At 53.8% G+C, this 23,127-nt stretch overlaps 1 protein-coding gene across 39 annotated transcripts in view; it reads right to left on the minus strand.

The window, feature by feature from the left end:
* Positions 1-552: 552 nt before the first annotated feature.
* LRSAM1 (leucine rich repeat and sterile alpha motif containing 1) overlaps positions 553-23,127 on the minus strand; it is a 31,543-nt gene continuing 8,968 nt past the window's right edge. For 10 of the 39 annotated variants that reach the window (XM_081587165.1, XM_081587162.1, XM_081587158.1 and 7 more), the window contains 17 exons: positions 23,017-23,107; positions 22,079-22,209; positions 18,923-18,952; positions 18,511-18,633; positions 18,017-18,156; positions 16,896-16,940; positions 14,770-14,840; positions 12,143-12,242; positions 10,755-10,842; positions 9,679-9,753; positions 8,110-8,190; positions 6,595-6,690; positions 5,269-5,367; positions 4,502-4,633; positions 3,159-3,240; positions 2,127-2,263; positions 553-1,215 (listed from right to left, as the gene is read on the minus strand). In XM_081587165.1, the coding sequence (XP_081443291.1) occupies positions 1,090-1,215; positions 2,127-2,263; positions 3,159-3,240; positions 4,502-4,633; positions 5,269-5,367; positions 6,595-6,690; positions 8,110-8,190; positions 9,679-9,753; positions 10,755-10,842; positions 12,143-12,242; positions 14,770-14,840; positions 16,896-16,940; positions 18,017-18,156; positions 18,511-18,633; positions 18,923-18,952; positions 22,079-22,209; positions 23,017-23,107 (1,647 nt within the window). In that variant the 3' untranslated portion in view covers positions 553-1,089. Of the gene's footprint in view, positions 1,216-2,126; positions 2,264-3,158; positions 3,241-4,501; positions 4,634-5,268; positions 5,368-6,594; positions 6,691-8,109; positions 8,191-9,678; positions 9,754-10,754; positions 10,843-12,142; positions 12,243-14,769; positions 14,841-16,895; positions 16,941-18,016; positions 18,157-18,506; positions 18,660-18,922; positions 18,953-22,078; positions 22,210-23,016; positions 23,108-23,127 lie in introns of all 39 variants that reach the window. The other 29 variants (XM_081587176.1, XM_081587187.1, XM_081587173.1 and 26 more) reach the window with 6 other exon arrangements.

Here is a 23,127-nt window from a genome sequence, read left to right on the forward strand (position 1 = left end):
CAGCAGGCCTGCCTCTAGCCCAGAGAGAAAGCTGCCCTTGGCTCAAAACCATCTGCCCCAAAATGCACGACCAAGTTCAGCTCTGCCGCAAGCACAAGGAGCATGGCTCCCTCTGGACTTGTGCAGTGAGCGACCTGCACAACTGCACAGGTTCGGAGTCAAGATGCTTCTGTCTCGGCTGCAGGGCCCCGGACCCCCTAGTCTGGGGGGATGGTTACACAGCACACAAGACGGCCCACACGGCCCCACCTGCTCTGAGGACTTTCCGAGCCCTTCTCCTCCTGACCTGAGTCGGGAAGATCCCCTGGAGAAGGAAAAGGCAACCCACTCCGGTACTCTTGCCTGGAAAATCCCATGGACGGAGAAGCCTGGTAGGCTACAGTCCATGGGGTCGCAAAGAGTCGGACATGACTGAGCGACTTCACTTTCACTTTCTCCTCCTGAGCCCGGTCTCTCCACCTGCAAAAGGGAGGTGTGGGTGACTTCACACACCTCACCCCTACTTCCCCCCCTCCCTGGGCTCCACCAGGGCCCAGTGACGACTCGGGAGGAGCAGGCTGGAGAAGGGTTTATTGATGTTCCTGCTTCAGGTCTTTGAAGCTCAGGGTCTGCCCCTGAGCTGCATGGGGAGAGGAGGTGCAGGTCTGCGGAGCAGAGGGGCCCAGAGCTCAAAGGGGGTGTGGTGAGGGGCAGCAGGGAGGGAGACCAGGAGGGGCTGATGTCGCTAGGGGCACCAGGCCCGCGTTGAACACCTTCTGGCCAGTTGATCCCAGGACAGGCCGCGGTGGCCGCCCCTGCCCTGGGCCAGGGCTCCCGCCACCCCTGCTGAGTGGGACTGCGCTGCCCGGGTTCCGCTGAGGAGGACACTGAGGCTCCGGGAGGGGCTGTGACCACCGCGGCCAGCTGGGACCCTCGGTGCTGGCTCAGACAGAGGTGTGGCTGCTGCTGCTCCCACTCCAGATCCTGTCGTCCTGCCAGGAGGGGTCCCCCCGCCCCCTCTACAGGATTTAAACTGCTCGGTCCTTGGGCAGGAACGCTCCCGTCTCCACCCGGCCAGCCCGTGGCGAAGAGAAGCGCACAGGCCAGCGCTCAGCTGCTGTGGTAGATGCGGAGGCGCTGGGCGATGTCCTGGCGGCACAGCGGGCAGGTGCGCAGGGGCTGGCAGCACTGCTGACAGCAGCAGACGTGGCCGCAGTTGAGGAAGATCATCTGGGCCTGGGAGCGGGTGGAGAGCGGAAACGTCGGGCCCACCCCGGCCGGCGCCCCGGCCCCTCGTCCTTCACCGCGCAGCCGTCAGACTCCACTCCTGTCCACCACAGCAGGCCGCCAGCCTCCCTGGACGCGCCCCAGGCCCTGGCCCTCTGTACCAGCTGATCGGGGCGGCGGCGGGGGAGGGCGGTCCCCGGCCTGTCTCCCCAGCCCTGCTGTTATAGGATGTGCAGGCTGCTCCCAATTTAGGGATTTTTATGCGCGTTGCCTCGAAATGACCCCAACATTATGGATCACAAGCCGTGGACATGTCCATACTTTGCCTCAGCATTTCCTCTTTTTAGGAGAGGCAAGAAGCCATTTCTGGGGCCCAGAGCAGGGGTTTGGTTAAATTTATAACCACCAAGTCCTCCTCCACCCCCATTATCATGGCATTCCCTGGGGCCAGCAAAGACCCCAGGGTAAGCAAACTGTTAACATGTGGCCTTTTCTAAGTAGGATCACTTGGTGGAGGGAACGGGTTTATTTTATACGCTACATTGTTTAATTTTTTATAACAGCTGTTAATTGTGTTTTTAAAACTAAGAGTTTTGGAAAAAACCTCTCCAGAGAAAATTTTGTTGATATTTAATGACTTGGGAAATTTCCCTCCATGAATTTAAAAAACTCTTCTGTAAAAAAAAAGAAAAAAAGCCCAGCAAATGCTGCAGTTTTGCTCATGTTTTGGGTCCTGGGATCATGGGTCATTTTAATTTCCTATATTTTCCAAAATTTCTAATGAACACAACATATTTCTAAACTCTCTGCAGAATGAATCACCCGTGCCTGAGAGGCTCAGGAGGGCGGCAGGTTCTGGGCAGGCGGGTGGGGGTGCAGATGGTGGCCCCAGGGGTTGGGCCCATCACCCCTAGACTTACCTCCCGTTCCAGGCACACCACACACTCTGAGGTCTGTACCTCCAGCAGCTCTGCCGGGGGAGCCGAGGGTCTCACTGCCTCAGGCAGCTCCTCGGGGGCTGTGGGCAGGACCCCGCCCTCGGGTGGCTTCAGCAGCTCTATGGGGACAGACAGAGGCTGAGCCAGGGTCCTGACCATCTTACCCGGTCCCTCCCCGGTCCAGCCGGCCCTAAGTGGACAGAGGGCTGGAGGTGGGGGGTGCTCCCACACACCGTCTTGTTTCTCTTTGCTGAGCCTCATTCCCCATCTGTAAAGTAGGAGGGCCGGGACCCTGGGAAACGGGGGCCTCTTACCCCAACACACCCTGAACCCCTCCGGGCCACCTTGCAAACAGGGCTCATCACTGTCAGAGGTGAGGAATCAGGGAGGGAAAGCCGCTTGCCTAAGGCCAGAGGGCCACCTGGTGGTGGAGCTGGCGGGCAGGAACCCTTGGTGAGGGGCTCCGGGGTGAACCCGAACTTGAGCACAGATTCTCCACCAGGGGCTTGACACGGTGGTTGTGTTAAATGCCTGACACCTGTCCTGCTCTGCCCGCAGGAAACTCCAACTCCTTCCCACACACCCTCCAACCCCCACCCACAATTCCTCCTGCTCCCCACTCAGCCACAGCCCCTCCCCCCACCAGTCCACATCACAAACATCTCTGTTCACACCACACACCTGCCCCGGGCGCAGTGCTGGGCACCGGTGGGCACTGGGTCTGGCGGGTTTCTCCCGCTACTCCAGGGACCCCAAGTATGTGGTTCCTGATGTCAGTAGGGTGGGTTTAGGGAAGCCAGGAGGGTCCCTCCACCACCGCAGGAAAAGCTCACGTTTTCCATTTTGGGGCCTATTTTTCCCATTTATAAATGGCTCCTTTAGGAGGGAAGCTTAAGGATTGGCAGGGGTTGGAAGTGGCCCTTGGGACTCCTCCTGGTCCTGAAAGGTAAACGGGTGACGTCTCAGCCACGCCCCCGCCTAAGGGCTCTGCTAGGAGAGGCGGGGCGTCAGTACCTGGCTGGGTCCTGGCCACGTCCAGCAGCTCCTGGACTCTGCGCAGGATCTCGTGCTGCAGGCCGGCCTCCGAGACGCCCACCTGCGAGGACCAAGGGGGCGGGTCAGGGCCTGGGCATGGCTGGGCAGGGGGCCTGCGGCGCAGCACAGAGCCGCCAGGACCGCCTCCTCCTGACTTCTGGCACCTTCGACTGGAAACGTGGAGGCTGACCAGCCCGGCAATCAGTGCGGCAGAAGGAGAGGGAAACCAGCAGTGGTGACAACCCTGGTCCAGCAAGTGCAGGGGCTGGGCCGACAGCTGTGGGCTGTCACAGTTCACACAGTCAGGTGGTTTACACTGAGGCCAAACTGCTGAAAAGTGGCCGCACCAGACACTCACAGTCCCTCAGCCTCCAGAGCAAGTGCTCCTGAACTTGGGCAACATGGCCCACGGAGTCCTTCTGAGCCCCGGTGTCTGCGTCTGCCTCTGTCGAGGGACCAGGCAGTTCAGCAGAGTGGCCGCGCCAGACCAGCCGCCTGGGCTAGACTTGGCTCTGCTATGTGACCTCAGGCAAACTGCTACCTTGCTGTGTCTCCATGTCCTCATCTGAAAAATGACGCCGACCATACCTGCCTGCCCAGGTTAGCGTGTGTGTGTGCTCAGTCGTGTCTGACTCTTTGTGAGTCCATGGACTGCAGCCGGCTAGGCTCCTTTGTGCATGGGATTCTCCAGGCAAGAATGCTGAAGTGGGTTGCCATTTCCTTCTCCAGGGGATCTTCCTGACCCAGGGATTGAACCTATGTTCTTGTGTCTCCTGCACTGGCAGGCAGATTCTTTACCACTGTGCCAGGTTATTATGAGGATTCAATGAATTTATATGTAAAACATGCTTAGATGTTTATCTAAAACATGCTTATATGTAAAACATGCTTAACAGTGTCAAGCACTGTTAAGTATTCACCTGAGTCAGTATTTGTCTCTTCTGAAGAGTAAAGGAATTCACACAGAACGTACCAGGAGCAGGCAGTGCTGCTGGTACAACTGTTAACCCACGGTGTGGGGAAGGGACGGTCCAGATGACCTCCAAGGACCTGCGCAGCCTATGATGTGAAGATCCCACCTGAAAGGGGCTGGCGGAGGGGACAATCTGGGGTCCGCAGCACCCGCAGCCCTGGCTTTTGTAGCCAGGTGTCTGGGGGCAGACGGGGCAGGTGTCCGGGCCTGCTGGGAGCAAGGCAGCCCCAGGACATCTGAAGACAGAAAGCCTTGCCAAGAACTGCATGAAGAGCAAGTCCCCCCTTGGCCATCGGGTCAGGGCCCTGCCCGCCTCCCTAACCTCCCCCGAGGGGCCGCCACTGTCTACCTTGGCCAGGTCTGCAGGGCCCATCCGGCTCAGCATGGCCAGTGAGAGGCGGTGGTGGGCGAAGATGGGCAGGTAGTGCTCGGCTGACAGCTCCACCAGGAGGGCCACCAGTGGGCGCTCCAGGCCTTCTTCCTGCAAGACACACCCGTGGGAGAAGTCCAGCGCACAATGGACAGGGAAAAACCACGAGGCCGTGACTTACAACAGTGCACACAGAGTTCAGATACATATAACATAATAGGTAAAATGTATTCTTGGGACTTTTCCTACCAAGACGGCTATGTAAGGGCATAGAGACAGATGCATGAAGAAGTTAGTTCACTGCCACGCGGTAAACCTGACAATGCCAGCAACATAAGTGCCCATCAAAGCGGGCGACTGTTGAAGCAAATGAAATCACCCAGATCCTAAATCATCAGAGCCAGACACACAAGGAGATCTACGTGAACAGGCCTGGAGAACACTGCTGTTGAGACTACATTTTTACTAAAAAAAAAAAAGGGCATGTGAGGAGGGGGAAGGGACCACCCCCGTCCTGTCCAAGCCCCTGCACTGGTGAGCGCACAGCGGGCTCCACCCGGCAGGGACTGTCTTCCTGCCACCAGAACCAATGCTCCCCCCTCTCATTTCTGTGCCCGCTCAGGCCGAGCACAGGCCCCAGTGTACCGGTCACCGGAGATGGGAAGGGAATTCCACCAGACAGATCAGCGAGCTGGCACTGCCTGGGCCCAGGGCTCCTGCAGGGTGGGCACACCTGCAACTCTCACCTGCAGCTTCAAGGACAAGGGTTTCTGGTTCAAGAGCCGCTGATACTGAATCAGCCAGTAATTCTCTTGCTTGGTTTCGCTTTGGGCTTCTAACTCTGTCTGCCAAGAAGGAAGCAGACACTGTTAGTTACGAGTCAGTGAATAGAAACGACGATGACATGGACGGCTGTGAACGGCATATGGCTGGACTTGGTGTTTTACCAAGAACATCCCTCTCCACTAAGTCTCACTGTTTCATCTGCAGGAACCTGGGCGGCTGACACCTGGCACCCCTGATCCCGCCGCCCCGGGCATCATGACTTGGAGAGGGGACACCTTCTCATCTCTCTGTGGGAAAAGCAAAGCACTAGGCAGCCGTCTCCTTCCCCCGGGAGGCTCAGTGCATCCTCTGGGTGCCAGTAGGGAGAGAACTGGGATTCTAGGGGTACCTTCAGCTTCCGGAGAGCACTTCACCCACCTTCACCCACAAAGCCAGAGCACTGAGAACAGGAGAGGGTTGTGTCCACACAGGACACGGGCATAGAGACAAATGCAGGAGGAAGTTAGCTATTCACACTGATTCTTCCGTCCTGTCACTCAACAAACAACCGGAGTGTTGTTCCGGGCCAGGCACTATTCTAGGTGCTGGGGATGGAGGAGTAAACAGGGAACACCAACAGCAGCAGCAGCGTCAGGGTGCTTGGTGCCAGTCTGCTGTGCGCTGGGAGATGCCATTTTACTCAGTTCTCACAACTCTGTGACGCAGTCTCGACGTCACAGGTAAGGAAACTGAGCAATTGGCAGAGCGATTAGCAAGCAGCCCAAGAGCCAAGGGCCGCCCGAGTCAGAGCCAGATTCAGACCCAGTGCTCTGAGCCACCAAGCCACCCAGCCAGGACCGTGGCTGCATGCTAGGCAGTGGGACTGCAACCTGGGCTTCCCCCAGCCCCCTGGGTGGTCCCTCTTGGACCTAGCTAAGCGACTCCCCTTTTCTGGCCTGGCCCTCTCTGGACTGTGGACACACCTCTCTTCGGGAGCTTGTGACACTGATGGTCATGTCATGCTGGGGTGGACAGCGAGTCCTCGAGGTTCCTTGTGGGTGGGAGCCTGGCCACAACAAGGCTGGCCCTGCACAGCACATGTTAATGTGGTCTGTGTGGAATGGCACAAACGTACCACCCGGGCTCGTGCAGGGCTCGGGAAGAGACTGGCCTTGCTGTTGTCTGTTCCTGGCACAGGGCCCGGCCCACGGTGGAGCTCGGGGGATGTCTAGGATAATGACACGTTTCTAAGAACAGTGAGCTTGGAGGGAAAGCAACCCCACGCACGACGTGGACGCCACACGTACCAGGATCTCCCGGAGCTCCTCCTCTCGCTGCATCTTCTCCTTGAGTAGCTGCTGGAGCAGCGAGCTCAGGGCCCAGCGCTGCTCTGAGATCATCTCCTGCGACACAAGACCACGGCCAGTGCCGGGAGCTCACGGCCCCCCGGCCCCCGAGGTCCCCACGGCATGGCAGTAGGACACCCCCTCACTTGGTTCTCAGCTGGGGGCCGTGGTGGGCCTGACTCCCATCAAGGCTCTGTCCCTGATCTCTGGCTGAGGACCGGGGGAGAGAGTGGAGGTGCCCTTCTCCCCGGCCTGCACCTCCCTTCCCTGGGGGGTTAAGGCCGGGCATGGAATCTAGTGACCAATGACAGTGCAGTGATGAGAAACATCAAACAAAGGAAATGACAAGCAGCAGGGACCTTGACTTCGGGCTCACTGACTACAGAGCACCCGGGCAGAAGCAAAGGGCAGGAGGAGGGGTGAGGGAACCACGCCAGCCAGCAAGGTACTACCCAGACGGAGGGATGGGCACACGCCAGACAGCCCCGTCTGTGTCCACGTTCCACTCCTCTCTTCCTCTTGGAATATCCCATGGAGACCCCAAAAATGGGAGCCCCACAGCTCCAACAGGCAGGAGATGGGCAGCCACCAAGCACAGTGGTTATGTTGGGGGTTGAGCGCCCCTAACCTCTGCATGGCTGAGGCCTGTCCCAACTGATCTCTGATGGCCCATGACACAGGCTGGGTCTAGAAGACTCCTTTTATTTTATCCAGGGGCAACCCGGAGGCCCGGGGAGGGGAAGCAACCTGCCTAAGGTCACACAGTGGCAGACCTGTGACCAGGACTCCAGACCCCAGCCCTCTTCTGCATTGAGAAGCCCACAGGATAAACGAAGACTTGTCCGCTGAGGACAGACACAGGGATGAGGATGGACAGAAGGCTCTGCTCGAAAGCCTGGTACAGGGCACATGCTCTCTCACACTGTGGACCCAGCCCCTCTGTGAACGACTGGGGAGACTGAGGCACAGAACAGGGAAAGGGCAGTCCCTCCACTCCTCCTCCCCTCCTGGCCCAGGGCACACAGCAAGGGCCAGAGATCAGAGGAGCTGCCTGCAGGGAGTGACATGGTTCCTGCTGGGCCCTCTCCTCCAGACATCCTGGGGATAGCAAGAATGCTGTCCCCCCGGGGGTGTTAGCTGTGAGAACCAGTGCCCCAGAAGCATGGCTTAAGAGAGGCAGGGAGCTCAGTAGCCACCCGGCTTCAAAATAAAGACAACACGGAGATGGAGATGCAGCCTGGTGAGCCTTGGCAATGAAACCCTCCTTCCTCTGACCTTCCTGCCTAGCAACAGGTTGACCCCACCCTAACCTGGGCCTGCGCTGGGCCCCCATGAGCCTTCTGGGGTCGTGGCATCCTCCAGTATCACTACCTTGTCTGCGGGAGGGCAGCTAAGAGGGGTGGGGGCACCAGCGGGAGGTCTCATCAGTGGGGGTGGCGTAGGGGGACAGGGCAGGCCAGGGAGCCCTAAACATACCTGCAGTGCCTCTGTGTCCAGGGATTTCCTCTTTAACTCCAGCTGTGTCAGCTGCAATAACTCAGTTTCTATTAACTTAATCTAAACAGAAGACGAGACAGGGGTTTTTTAATTCACATTAACCACGGTTCAATCCTGTGCTGCTGCTCCTGGATGGCCAAGTGGACCTAAGAATCCTTTCTGGGGCGGCGGGGGGCGAGGCTCTGGAATGAAGGGGGCGGGGCTTTAGACAGAATTTGTTATCTCACGGGCCTGAGTGCTTATCCTGGCCAGAACTGCTGATCAAAAGCCGGGCACAGGGCCGGCCCAGAGGGGGTGCCCATCAAGGTGCGTGGGATGAAGGGGCTTCCTTCAAGGTGTGGGCCAGAGTGAAGAACAGACACGGAATTCTCAGAGCCTCTTGCGAGTCCAATTCTCTTGCTTCCTCTAGACAGCTGTACACAGAGGAGAGCAGAGGGTAATGGAAGGGACTGAATTACAGTATCAATAATACAGTCACTGACATTTATCGAGATGGCACACACTAGGACTGTGCTGTGCACTTTATACGCATCTTTTCCATTGTTTCTCCTCTGTTGTTGGAGGTATTATTGCCTCCATTTAACAGACAAGGAAACTGAGGCTCAGAGAAATTAAGTAACTTGCCTAAGGACACACAACAGGTAAATGAGTGTGCCTTTTCCTTGAGGTGTCCCTGCTTGTGGTCTCCAGGGGAACAGCTGGCCTGGTGGGTCAGAACCACCCATAGTGAGAACGTCTAGGGGATCACCACATACCTCCAGGGTGTGACTGGGGGTTTTTAGTCCTGGCGGTTAGACCCCCACAGCCAGTGACTTCTCTACTCTGTGCCTATGACCCTGTGACCTTTGCCCCTATGACCCCACCAACCCCTGGTCAGAGGAATGAGATTCATGTCCAGCAATGTGGGGTTGAAATTAAAGGGGAAATAAAAAGGTAAGTTGGTTTTGGCCAAAAGAGAAAAGAAGAAAAAGAGTAAGAAGAAACAAAAAACCATGCAAAATGTGAAATTGAAAGTGTGCTGAATACGACGTGATGTGCGTCCCGTAGCCTGAAAGCTCGCTTGTCTCCAGCCACCCTGCCACCCGCTCAGGGAGCGCAGCGAGCCAGACCCAGCCTCGCTGGGCGACGGCTCGCCCAAGGTCTCCCGGGGTCAGCAGCGGAGGCCACGTGAGCACACCCTCTCCTCGGGGCTCTGCCTGCCCAGGCGGGGTGTCACCTGTCCCAGCTCCTCCATCCGGGCCACAGGACGCTGCGGTTCGAGCCGGCTGAGGGGTCCTGCCTGCGGGTGGTCAGCATGGGGCTGCCCAGCGCTCAGGGCCTCCCTCCCGCAGCCCTGGGCATCGTGACAGCCGGCGGGCCAGGTCCCACAGTCCCACAGAGCCGTCCCCGAGTAGGTGACGCCCCGAGTAGGTCCCGTGAGACTCTGTGAGGGGAGGGAGGTGCTGGGGAGACCTCCTGCCGGCCTGGCCTGGAGGAGCCGGGACTCAGACCTTAACTGCGGCCTCTGAAAGCCCACAGGGCGGGCCTGGGGGGCAGGGCCGTGCTCACCTGCTTCCGGATCTGCCGATGCATCAGGTCCTTCTTCACCTGGAGAGCCTCAAAGGCCGCCTTCTGCATGGCGCTCTGTGACAGACAGCATGGCCGCTCAGGGGGGGTCCAAACACAACCTGCTTCAAAGACACCCTAACCTACGCCTTTTCCGTTTCTTAGACAACAACTTTCAGCTCACCTGCTTAATTTTTTTAAAAATAATACTTATTAAGCTCTTACTACCTGCTGGCCACGTGCTCAGGGCTCCCCCCGCGGTGCAGGTGGAATGACCAATGATGGGGGTGGGGGGAGGTGCCTTCACTGCCCCATTTCACAGATGAGGAAAGTGAGGTTTGGGAAAGTGAAGTGGCTGGCACTAGCACGCAAGTCTGTCCAGCTCGGAGCCTCATCTTAACTCCAAGGCCTGACATCCTCTCTGAGAAATACAGCCTTTCCCTCAGACAACTGTGCAAGGACTAAGTCCACAGCATCGTGGGGGAAGAAGAGAGAGATTGGAGTTGGGGAGGAAGGAAAGGGAGCGATGGGCCTGTGATGGGAGGATGACATCACAGAGGGAGCTAGGAGGGAAGAGACGAGAGATGGGGGGAACCCTGATAAGGGGGACCCTGTTTCCATGGGGAAACCTGGGACCTGAACAATTTGGACAGAGGAGGGAGGAAGTCAAGGGGGTCCTTCCTGGGCTGGTCCACACTCACAGTAGCACCTGCTGTGTGCCCACTAAGCCCAAGGGAGAGCAGATAAAGGGCGGGGGACTGGAAGGGAGAAGTTGGGGGCTCACTCCGCAGGGACGGGGGGCCGGGCACTGCCACCAGTTCCTCAGGAGGGAGCCCCACAAAGCACAGGGAAGGGTGCCCGGGAAGGACACCTCTCCTGACTTCAGTGAGCAGAAACCACCACCCAGAGAGCCCTCTCCCTGCCCCTCATCCTGACAGTCTGTGCATTTCTAAACTTTCTGAGCATCTTGGTTCTTAACGCTGTCCAGGACAGTGCCTCCACGTGGAGTTGAGCCACCCCACTCTCGGCTCCCTGCACCCCTCCTGTGCCTCCACCCCATGCCCTGGGCAAGGGCTCACCTCCTGCAGGATCTGGCTGATGGCTTTGTTCTGATCCATTTGTTGCCACGACAGAATCTGCTGGAACCGCTCATCCATGTCAGCCATGCTGCCGGAAAGACAGCAAATTCACTCACTCTGAACATTTCCTGAGCATGTACTATGTGCCAGGAACCTTGGAGGAGATGGAGATAAACCATTTATTCACTCAACAAGGCTTATGGAGCACCCGCTGGGGGCCATGTCCTGGGCTGGGTGGACACGGGAGTTTTGTCTGAACCCCACAGCCCTGGCAGGGTGGTGACGGAGTCTGTGTCTCTGGAGCTGCGGAGACGATCTCTGGGAATCCTCTCTACGACAGCCCCCTGAAGTGGTGGCCTGGCTCTGCCTACCCACCCTCCACCAACAGGGAGCTCACGACCTCTCAGGTTAACCCCGCAAGCTGAGAGAAAGCTGTCCTTCCCGGCACTAACATCTCACCCTCCACCCCAGTGTTTCTCAGCCTGGCCGTGGACCTGCTCTCATCCCCCTAGAACAAGTCTAGTGGCGCAAAAATCCAAACCCTGCCACTTTAATATGTCTATTATTTAGGTACAATCTTGGTTTTCAGTTTGTGTCATGATAACAGCGGCTCTCTATTGCACCCTCATGTGCTGACATTATGATCACTAAGGCCTATCAAGACCTCCGGTAACTCTAGGAGTAGATACTGTCATTAATCCCCATTTTACTGATAAGAAAATCAAGGCTGAGGGAGAGAAAATAACTTCCCTAAGACATCACAGTTAAGAAGTAGAAGCGGGATGTGAATCCACGTCTGTCTGCCCCAAGTGCCCGCGCTCCTAAAAACGAGGTCACACCACCCGGAAGGCAGGAGAACCCCTGCCTCTGCAGGAACATGGGGGAAGCTGGCACGATCCAGGTGCACCAGGGCTGCCCAGTGGGAGGAGAGACACAAGAGGGGTCAGAGCTGCTGGCCTGTCGCTGTCTGGGGCTCCTGAGCCTCGAAGGCACTTTGTTCACCTGCTGGGCACTGCAGCTCCTCCAGACACAAACACGGTGCAGGGGTGAACTTGGAGGGCCAGGCCCAGAGTGGCCATCAGCATGAGACAACCCCCTCACTGCATCCTGCAGTGCACCCCACTCCTGATGGGTGACCTTGGAGACTGAGTCGCCACAGTTCAGAGCACACTGCCTGGGTCAAACCCTAGGCTCTGCCACTGGCTAGTTGTGCTTCCTTAGGGTCCAGCGAGGAAAGCCACAAAGACCAGCAGTCACTTACTCCTGAGGACCTGGCCAGGGGTGGGGTGGCCCACGCATGGCAGGGGATACCTGTGCCAGCGTTTATTCCACAGCTCTGAGCCAGCTCCCCCAACTCCTTCACTCGGGAAGCCTCTTCCTTATCTTACCTGGAACAGGCCTGCTGGACCAAGTTCTGCCTCTGAGACTCGTAGGCCATCTGGATGAGCCGGCTCTTACAGCTCTCGGTCAGCATCTGCTGCATTGCAGCTGAAGAAACACGTTGGGGGTGGGGGGCGTGGGGGGGGCGGGGCTGAGCAGCTGCTCCTGGTGGCCTATGGGGTCACCTGGTCACCCACCTGACAGTCACCCTTGGGAAAAAAATCTTTTTTTTTTTAATTATAGAAGTAACTTCAGCTTAAAAGGCTGATAAGTTGTAAGATACCGAACACACACACACACAATCTTCTACAGTCTTGTCACCCTGAAATATTATTTTGATATATCTTCTACTGGTCAATTTTTAATGTATATTGATGGATTTTAAAAAATTTAAATGAAAGAATTAAAAGCAGGGACTTGAATATTTGTACACCCATGTTCATAGCAACATTGATCACAACAGGCAAAAAAAAAGGTCGAAACAACCCAAGTGCCTATTGATGGGCAAATGAATAAACAAAACATGGTCTAGGGACTTCCCTGGTGGTCCAGTGGTTAAGAATTCACCTTAAAGTCTTCAGGGGACACAGGTTCGATCTCTGGTCCAGGAGGATCCCACACGTCATAAGCAACTAAACCCGTGTGCCACAATTACTGAGCCCGCACATCTTGAGCCCGTGCTCGGCAATAAGAGAGGTCACCGCAGTGAGACGCCCCTGCACCGCTACTAGAGAGCAGCCCTTACTCACCACAACTAGAAAGATGCCCTCGCAGCAACGAAGACCCAGCACGGCCATAAATAAATAAATTTTTTTAAAAATGTGGTCTATCCATGTTTTAATAGTTCAGTCTTCAAAAGGAAGGAAATTCTGACATAAGCTACAACATGGATGAACTCTGAGGACCTTATGTGAAAGAAACTAGTCATGAAAGGACAAACGCTGTATGATTCCACTCACACATGGTCCCAAGAGCAGTCAAATTCACAGAGACAGAAAGTAGACTGAAAGTAGAATGGTGATTCTACAGGGTCTGGGAGAGAGGGGAATGGGGAGTTCCTATTTAGTAGGTGTACAGTTTCACTTTGGGATGATGAAAAGGTTCTGATGGTGGTGATGGTGAATAATGCACCATCAGAACTGTTAATGCTACAGAACTATTCATTTACAAGTGGTTACAATGGTAAGTTTTATGCTTTGTATATTTCACCATAATACAAGAAAATTAAAATGTTTATCACATTAAATATACCTCCTTTCTCACCTTTCATGAATGCATCCCCATATCAACACAGCCATGTTAATAGCTATGGAGTGCTATGGTGCATGGATGACTGAAAAGTGAAAGTTGCTCAGTTGTGTCCAACATTTTGTGACCCCACAGACTATACAATCCACGGAATTCTCCAGGCCAGAATACTGGAGTGGGTAGCCTTTCCCTTCTCCAGGGGATCTTCCCAACCTAGGGATCGAACCCAGGTCTCCCGCATTGCAGGTGGATTCTTTACCAGCTGAGCCTCAAGGGAAGCCCATGGATGACTGAAGTTGTAAAATAATCCTCCGTTTCAGCACATCCAAAGTCTTCTTGTGATTATTAAATGGTACTTCTACAAATATTCCTGCTCAAACGTCTTTGTGCACATCTCACTATTTGATCACTTCCTAGAATAACTCTTAGAAGTGCACAGGTTTAAGGTCATGAATAATATATACACGAGTTACCCTTTCTGCCCGCCAGAAAGATCCAGCTGATTCATACTCCCTCTGGCAGCACACAGGACAGCTTGACACCATATGCGCTCCACCACTCTGGGTTATAACCTTTTCATTACTTTTGTTGACGTTTTTCAGTTATAAAAATAATACACGCTTTTTTTTTTAAGCTAAGCAATAGGGAAGTTTGAAAAGGTGAAAACAAAAGTCCCCTAACACTGAGTCTATTTCCAATCAGCTATTTGATAAACATCCATATGGAAATACAAACACAATGCTTTATAAATGGTGGATGAGAGTGACCTTCAAATTGGGAAATTAACGATATGACACCTCATGGGGCAGGAGTGGGATGAGATGGTGTATAGGACATGCTGGCCCACTGCTGGGTACATAATGAACCTGGGCTGAGGGTGCACAGAACATCCCATCCTATCACTCAGGCTCTGAAGAACGGCATGGTGTCCACTCCTCTCATCTGTGTGGACAGTGCGGCACCCCGGGACCCCTCGGGAAGCAGCAGGAAGGCGAGCTCCCAGGAGCACGAGAGGGGCCACTGCAGCTCTCAAGGAGAGCAGCCCCGATAGCCATGGTTTATGAAATGCTTGCTCTGCGCCAACATCTTATCGGACCCTCATAATGACCCGATGAGGCAGATTATTACCTTCCTCCCCATTTTACAGATATGAAAACTGAGGCTCGGAAAAGTCAGGGATCAGTAATGTCCCTTAGATCGTATGGCTATGTGCCTGAGCTGGGATTTTTTAATGCAAGTCCAGCCTGACCCCAGAGCCCATGCTCCACGATGGGACTTGATGGCCTCTCTTGAGGGGCAACCTCCCAGCGCCCCCTAAACATGACCAACAAGGGGATGGGATGGCTGTCCCCTCTGCTCCCAGGACCCCGCCCTACCCAAGACTCACAGGCAATCTCACGGCGCCGCAGGTTCTCCGTCTCCTCCTGCGTTATGGACATCAACTGTTCCATTCTTATTCTATAAAGAAAGCCATCCACGTGCTGAGCAAATGTAACATTTCCAATAGGAAATCCCACCAGATGACCACCACCTCCCTCAGGAAGTCCTCCCTTATGTACCAAGCTGGACGTGCTCTCTGAATGCCCATGGCATCATGCACCTCCCCTGGGGCCCTGTTAACTTTTACAGTTAAGAGCTTGTGGCTTAAAAAGATGAACATCCCCTTAGAAAAACAGGCCAAGGATACAAACAGCCAATTCACTGATGCTTAAATAAAAGTGACCAAAGAATATATGGAAAGATTCTTAACATCACTAATGACGAAAAAAGTAAAACTTTCACCTATTGAGTTGGCTGAGGTTTTAAGAAAACTGGATAACCGCTGGCGATGGCAATGAAGGTGGAGAAATGGCTATTTCATATACTGTTGAGGGGTGTGAACAGCCAAACGTGTTTTAGAAGGCAGTCTGGCAATACCTAGCTAAGTATTCTTCCAATATTTCTTTCTAAAACATTCACCCAAGTGCCTAAGGGTATATCTAGAAGACATTTACTGTCATATTGTTTGTAATTACAAAACACCAGAAGCCACTTAAATGTTCAGAGGGCTAATTACGTAAATTACGATATAATTACATAGCTATAGTTATTACAAATAATGAAGTTTTTGGCATGGAAATTCATCAGTGATACTAGTGAAAATAAAAAAGTGATTGCACGTGTGTGCGCACGTTGTTTATGTGTACACTATTCCCCACCTCCCACACACCACACACCAAACTGGCGCAGTGGTTGGGAGGCGGACAACCTCCTTTACATTCCTTGGGGGGTCTGACTTCATCAGAAGCAACATGAATCACCTGAGCACTCAGCCCAGGCCCACAGGCTGCTCAAGGGAAGACCACACCTGCCGCATCCCTGGAACCCAGGCCCAGCCCAGAGGGCACTGGCTCAGTGGGCTGAATCGTCAATGCCGCCAGCCGCAGCTCAGCTCGGCCTTGACCACCCCCAGCTGCCACAGCCCCCAGCTGAAGCGGGTAGGGTGGTGGGGCTAACCCTGAACCCCACGCGAGCCTTCCTGCAGGAGGCCTGCCCAGGCAGCCAGAAGCCAGGAAGGCAGGGCCCATGGGAGGGGAGGCTCCCTAAGCCCAGCAGCCAGGTCCACAATGACACTCTGGGGTCCCTGAGAACCAACAGGGACTCACATGAACATCCCTGGGAGGGGGGGTGAGGCCATCCCACCTATCACCTCTTCTAAGGACTAAGGTGGGCACCTTAACACATCTTGATTTGGAAAGTGCAGAAAACACAAAGGGAATGAAACAAAGATCACCCCCTTCAATTCGCATCACTCAAAGATGTTCAGTGTAAACATTCGGGGTGGGTCCTTCTACTTTCTGAGCGTAGATACAAGTAGGTTGTCTTTAAGAAATGATACACTATAGATACCACTTTTCCACTTAGCAATATAGTGCCTTCCTTAATAAGGAATATTCTTCTATAAGACATTTAATGCTTACAGATTACTCCTCTGTACATAATTCATGTAAACAAATTTTTCTTTCTAGAAATTTCTTTTCTAACTATTTACACTAGAAATACAATCGGACATTAATATACATACATTCTTATTCATGTCTGAACTTTTCTCAGGACAGAATGTTTTAACAAACTTGAAGGCAGCAATTCTTTTTAATTCGAAACTCCGTAAGGGGGTGAATCTCCTCATGATAAAGTGAAAGTTTTAGTCGCCAGCTGGGCCGACTCTTTGAGACCCCATGGACTGTAGCCCCTCAGGCTCCTCTGTTTATGGCATTCTCCAGGCAAGAATACTGAAGGAAGTTGCCACTCCCTCCTCCAGGGGATCTTCCTGACCCAGGGATCAAACTTGTGGGTCTCCTGCATTGCAGGCAGTCTTTACCATCTGGGCCACCAGGAAGCCTGAATCTCCTCACAATTCTAGGAAATCTTTCTGACATAATCCTTGAGAATCACGAGATCTTCTCTCCCCAGGTCCGCTCACCTGCAGGAAGGCAGGCAGTCATCGAGAATGCGCCAGAACAAAACACTGACCTTTCGTTTTCCAGAGACTTCAGAATCTCAGAACTTTTCTTTTGTCTGTGAAGGAAACCATGAAAAGCTGGGAGTCATTGGTGGGTCCGTTTCCAACAGAACTGCTGAGGGGGGCTTACGAACCGGCCACTTAAGGGCTCTGTTCTCTCAGGCCATCCTCAACCACCCCGAATCTCAGTTCCTCATCTGTGAAATGGGAAGAATAATTTTTTAAAGCTTCATGGAGTATTGGTAAAGTGTGACTGAGAAAACAGACATAAAGTGCTTCACACGTAAGCAGCAGCGAACAGAGGGCAGTTTCCTGGGCGCCCCCGGGAGTGGGCACACCGCACACGGAGGCCGGCTGGCTCCCTCTGGCACTCAACTGCAGGCGAGGGGGGAGAAGGGCTCGGAGGACAGTGGGTAGAAGGCAGGAGGCAGCAGCGGGGGTGGCAGAGCCTGTTTCTGGAATCTTTCCCCAGGAGACCCCCAGTTAAACTTTCTCAGGCTACTTGAGACCTCTATCTGGCCTGATTTCTCCCATCAGAACTTGCTCCCTGCGGCTCTGGCCTCGGACGGGATCTGTTAAGGTAAATCTCACCGTAAGGCAAATGGCTGACCTCAGAGTGACAGGTGACTGGAAAGCCAAAATATGAGAGCAGGATGTGATCTTAACTTGTTAAACCCACTCACTTTACAGATGGGAAACTTGGGAGGCAAAGATCCAATCAGTGGCAGCCCCAAAACAAGAGGCAAACCTGGGCATCCCTGGATCAGATTCTTTTAAGTGTGTTAGTTGCTCAGTCCCATTCGACTCTTTGCGACCCGTGGACTGTAGCCCACCAGGCTCCGCTGTCTATGGGATTCTCCAGGCAAGAATACTGGAGTGGGTTACCATTTCCTCCTCCAGGGGATCTTCCCAACCCAGGGATCAAACCCGCGTCTCCCGTGTCTCCTGCATTGCAGGTGGATTCTTTGCCCGCTGAGTCATTGGGGAAACCAGATTCTCTTAAAGTCAGTGCAAAATGCAGCACTGAGAGCTTGGGTAGAATCAGAGACGGTGAGGGAGAGATTGAGCCCCATGTGGGCATCACGTTGAGGGAGATCTTTGGGTCTGGGGACCAGGGAGATGGGAGCCTGACCTCTGGTTCTCCTGCAGGAGCTTCTGGATCCGGTTGGAGATGTTCTGCTCTGTCTGCTTCAGCTGCTCCTGCAGCCGCCGACGCTCTACGTCCAGGAAGCGCTGGCGCTCGCTCAGGCCCTGCTCCAGCCGGGACTGCTCCTGCAGCAGAACAAGCAGAGGTCTGGGGTCTGCTGGGACCCCTTCAGGCACTGCAGAGCAGCCAGGGGCCCTGGCCTGAGACGAGGAGACCATGTTTCCTCTGTCTTGCTAGCTCTTTCTGCGTTGACTTTGGACAAAGTCCTCCCCTTGCTAGGCGTCAGGGTGTCCACGCGTGGGAAGAGCCTGGACTAGGTGATCTGTATGGACAACTTCTCCCCAACCCTGTGTCCTGGAGGGTGGGCCTGAGAGAGCTCACCCCCACTGCCTTCCCACATCAGAGAGACAGCAGCTTGAGTCAGGAGGCCCCCAGCAGAGGAAGCAGACAGGCCTGACCTCACTTAGCCGCTCACGAACCTCCTTGACCGTCTGAAGGATCTCATCCTTCTGGCTGTTGCTCTGCTGGAGGAGCTGGGCGTGCTCTCGCTGCCCAAGCTCCAAGCGCCGTTCGAACTCGAGTTTCTCCAGCATCTTCTGTTCCTGCAAAAATGGAGACCCTGGTGATGCTGGCACAGGCTCTGGGGGGTTAGGACGTGAGAGCTACAGGGGATGGGCTCAATCTCTCCAAGCCTCAGTCTTCTCATCTGTAAAGTGGGGACATCCTCCCACCCACAAAGGCTGGGTGAGACTGTGGGGAGGTGATATACATAAGGGGCAACCGTCACTTCACCCTCTGATTTAGAGGTTGGAAGAGCTTGTCTCCTCAAATATAACAGTTGAGATGTTTAATGAGAAGAAAAGTGACAGAGGACAAAAGACATTTTCTTACCTTCCTCTTCTCATAGTCTGAGAACCTATTCTGGGAGGCAAAAAAATAGATAGTGGTTAAGAGAAGGTGGGCAGCAGGGGTTCTCCCTGGCCTAGAATCCCCAGGCAGCCTGACAGCCCTGACTTGCCGGTCCATCCAGAGGACTGCCTCAGAGGCCTGGTGGGGGGATGAAGGGGCTGGCTGTTTGATAAAGGGTTCTGGATGGTTCCGATGGACACCAGGGTTGAGAACCACAGGACTTGGCTTAAGAGCTTCAAGTCTTAAGTTCTGGCGATGCAGCTCTGAGAACGCATGCTGCTGCTGCTAAGTCGCTTCAGTCGTGTCCAACTCTGTGCGACCCCATAGATGGCAGCCCACCAGGCTCCTCCATTCACGGGATCTTCCAGGCAAGAGTACTGGAGTGGGGTGCCATTGCCTTCTCCGTGAGAAGGCATGGTGCTCCAAAAAAGAGACCAAGAAATGGGTGTCTGACTTCTTGTACGTCTGCACAGCACACCTGCAAGCTCAGCTCCAGCCCCCAAAACAACTACAAATGCACCAAGGTGTGTATGCAAGTTCCTGCAGAATTGTTCAAAAGAGTGAAAACACTGGAAATAACTCAAATGCCCATCAGCATGCAATTGCTAAGTCATGGTTCATCCACACAGTGGATTATTATACAGCTATCGAATGATGGGGCAAACGTGGGTGCAGCTACAGAAGGATGTCTGCCATCTTTCACCGTGTGTACAGCGTGATTCCTCTCTTGTAAAAGCACCACCACCAAAACTCAACTCCCAGCTCTGGGGTGGCTGAGACAAAAGCCACGAAGGAGATTCATTCATCAGTTCACCAGGGGCTGGGACTGCAGGGTAGGAGGGGTGATGCTCACTCCATATATTTCAGTATTGTTTAGATTTATAACAAGGAGCATAAATTACTTTTGTAGTCAAACATCAGCACATGCATGCATGCACACAATTTAAAAAAAAAAAACAGCCCTTCTATTTAGTTATCTGGCTCTGAGACCAGGATTAAGTGTTGGAGCTGTAAAAGCAGCATCTGATAAAGAAATAAGATTTTCCTTATGCTGAGGTAGGAGTAAAATTTAAGCTTATCTATAGTTATATAGATAATACCTAAATATATTCTCCTTGTAAAAAACTAAGCAAGGCATATAAAAGTATCCACTGACCACTCCCAGGCCTAATCCTTGTTCCCTCCCACCCTCCCTAGCCCTGTTCCCGTGTAAATATCATTATCAGACCTAAGTCCAGGCATCTACCTACCTACAGTTTGTGCCTTTAAAAAAAAGATACATGTTTGTATGTGTGTGCATATACAAACATTTTTTAATGAAGGTATAATTTATGTACTGTAAAATATATCCTTTTTAAAGAAGTGTACAGGTCTATGAGTTTTGACAACGGCATACAGTCGTATGACCATCACCACAATCAGACACGAAGCCAAGCTGGCTACAGTTGGTGCCCCCTCCCAGCCTCCCCGATTTGTGGGCTCTCGTGGAGGAGCACAGGGGTAGGGGGGTGGGGCGCAGAGGCGGTTTCTGTCTGGCCTCAACGTCAGGGGCACCCTGGTTACTGTGGGCAACCCTTGCTGAGCTTCCTCCTGCAGCCCTGACCTAAGCTAGGTCACCCCCAGGGACCCAGGGGCCCACTCTCCTCAAGCTCCATCAAGCAGGGAGACAGACAGGAAGTAAATCCGTTCTTGAGTAATTCTTCATGTAATTAGAGCTGTGGTTGTAAGGGAGCAGGGCCCTGTGGGGCCTTCCCAGGACAGATCCCCTCCTCCTTCACAATGTCCTCCACCTGCCTCTTGTCTGTAGAGATTTTAGCCAAAGGAAACTTAAGAGAAACGAGAAAACACAGAAGCAAAACAGTCAAGCAAGACAAAATAATTGTTTAGCCATTAAACAAAGGCAAGAACCTTTAGTTCCTCCTCAAAGGCTACAGATAATGTTCTGAGTCGTATTACTCAGCTGTTTTGCAGATACTGAAACCCCCACCAGGTGGAAGAAATGAGGTACATGATGACCAGACCACAGCCATGACATAAACTGCTCCATCTCACACAGTTCCCAGAACCGGCCTCAAAGAAATGGGAACAAACCCACTCTGGAGTTACAGATGAACTGTACCCAAAACGATCAGGATGGTGCTGATCAGGCGGCCGGATGACCAACTTTAAGATGATGCTCCGCACGCAGCCCCCTCCTCTGCCTCCACACCCCTGAAACCCCCCCTTTTAAAACCCTTTGCCCCCTGACCCACAGTGGGAAGTTGGTTCCTGGGGACGTGTATCCAGCTTCTCCCCAGGATAACTAGCTTCCCCAGTAAAGCTATCCTTCCTTTTACCCAACACTTGTCTTTCAGCCTTGGATTCTTGAGTGATGAGCAGCTGAACCCAAGTTCAGCAAAACAGGTTCTCCCAGGAAATGCATAGGGCGCTCTGAGAACTTCCATAGACCTGACCTAGGCTACTGCGTCGGGAAAAGCTTCTCAGAAAACGTGATGCTTCACCTGGGAACTGAAGGACGAGACTGGAAAAAACAAGTGGGGAGAATCCAGCAGAGAGAACCCCCTATTCAAACACCCCAGACGTTCAGGGACAGAGAGGGGTGGGACAAAGCTGCTGCTGGTGAGCTAGTGGGGTGAGGTCGCCTAGGAGGCCTTGTGAAAACTTCTACACGTATCCGCTTGGCTGAGTCGCTCGGCTTCTGGGATCTCAGCTCCCCAATCAGGGATGGAACCTGGGTCACGGCACTGAAAGCCCAAAATCCAACCCATGAGGCCACCAGGCAAAGAATTCGCCTGCCAAAGCAGGAGACAAGGGTTTGATCCCTGGGTCGAGAAGACCCCTTGGAGAAGGAAATGGCAACCCAATCCAGTATTCTTGCCTGAAAAATCCCATGGGCAGAGGAGCCTGGTGGGCTACCGTACATGGAGTCGCAAAGAGTTGGACAAGACTTAGCGACTAAACAAGACCACCAGGGAACTCCCCGCATGTCCGTTTGAAGGGAGGTAAATTCTAGTTTGATGGAGGAATCCTGGGGCCAAAGCTCTGAACGCCCCTGCGTGCGCAGAGCCCTTGCACACACACCCCGACCCACGCCCTCCCCGCCGCCCACCCCACACGCCAGCAGGCGGTGTGCCTTACCTGCCACTCCTCCTCCTCCCTGCAGAGTCTGTCCGTGGGCCCGTCGGGGCTGTCCAGGGAGTTCTCAGCTCCATCCTGCTCCAGGACCGGCAGCAGGTACTGAGAAGGGGGGTAGTACTCCAGCCCCGACTCTGCGAGAGATGGACACAGGCTGACTAGGAGGGAAGGAGATCGCCTTGCAACCCAGAGCGGTTCACTGCTCCCCTCCGATGCTGGGCCCTCCTGCGCTGCTCACAGGCCTAACACCTGGGCCTTGAATGTGGCAAGCGCTCAATAAGCGTCAGCTGGGTGAATAAATCTTCCTGCCCTCTGCCTCTTTACCGTCCACATGAGAATGGAGAGATGAAAAAAGCCTGCGCTTAGTAGAGAAGCCTGGGTTCAAGACCCAGCTTTACCCACAATTTCCTGGGTAGCTTCCTCCTGTGTATTTGAAAGGATTCATATGCTTTCCCCATTTTACCTATTTCTTGCTGACTTATAAGTACTCTTTACGTATTATAGTTAATAACCCTGGGTCTATAACATATGTTGTAGCTATCTTCTTCCAGGTGGTAACTTATCTTTTTAACTTTTTTATTTTGTTATGTGTGCGTGTGCTCAGTCATGTCCGACTCTTTGCAGCCCCATGGACTGTAGCCCGCCAGGCTCCTTTGCCCATGGGGTTCTCCAGACAAGAATACTGAAGTAGGTTGCCATACCCTCCTCCAGGGGATCTTCCCAACCTAGAGATCGAACCCAGGTCTCCTGCATTGCAGGTGGATTCTTTACCATCTGAGCCATCATACTTCCTCACGTGACAATCATCTTTCCCTGCTTCTCCTGACAGATCTGCAGAGCTCTGGGCAGGCAGGGAGCCTCCGCTGCCTCGCTGGCACAGAGCAGTCCCAGGGGCCATATTTTGTGCTCACTCAGTGAAGGAGGAGGGCTTTTGGCTTCACCTTTGCAGAGGAACTGCTGAATGGCCTCAATGCCAGTGCCGCACACCTCCTGCGGGGGGTAGAGCATCGACGATGCATCGAGGCTCAGGGTCTGCAGACACAAGGAGACCC

Source organism: Giraffa tippelskirchi, chromosome 4 (assembly GCF_054371585.1).
Source record: "Giraffa tippelskirchi isolate mGirTip1 chromosome 4, T2T-mGirTip1v1.2.pri, whole genome shotgun sequence".
Lineage (NCBI taxonomy): Eukaryota > Metazoa > Chordata > Mammalia > Artiodactyla > Giraffidae > Giraffa > Giraffa tippelskirchi.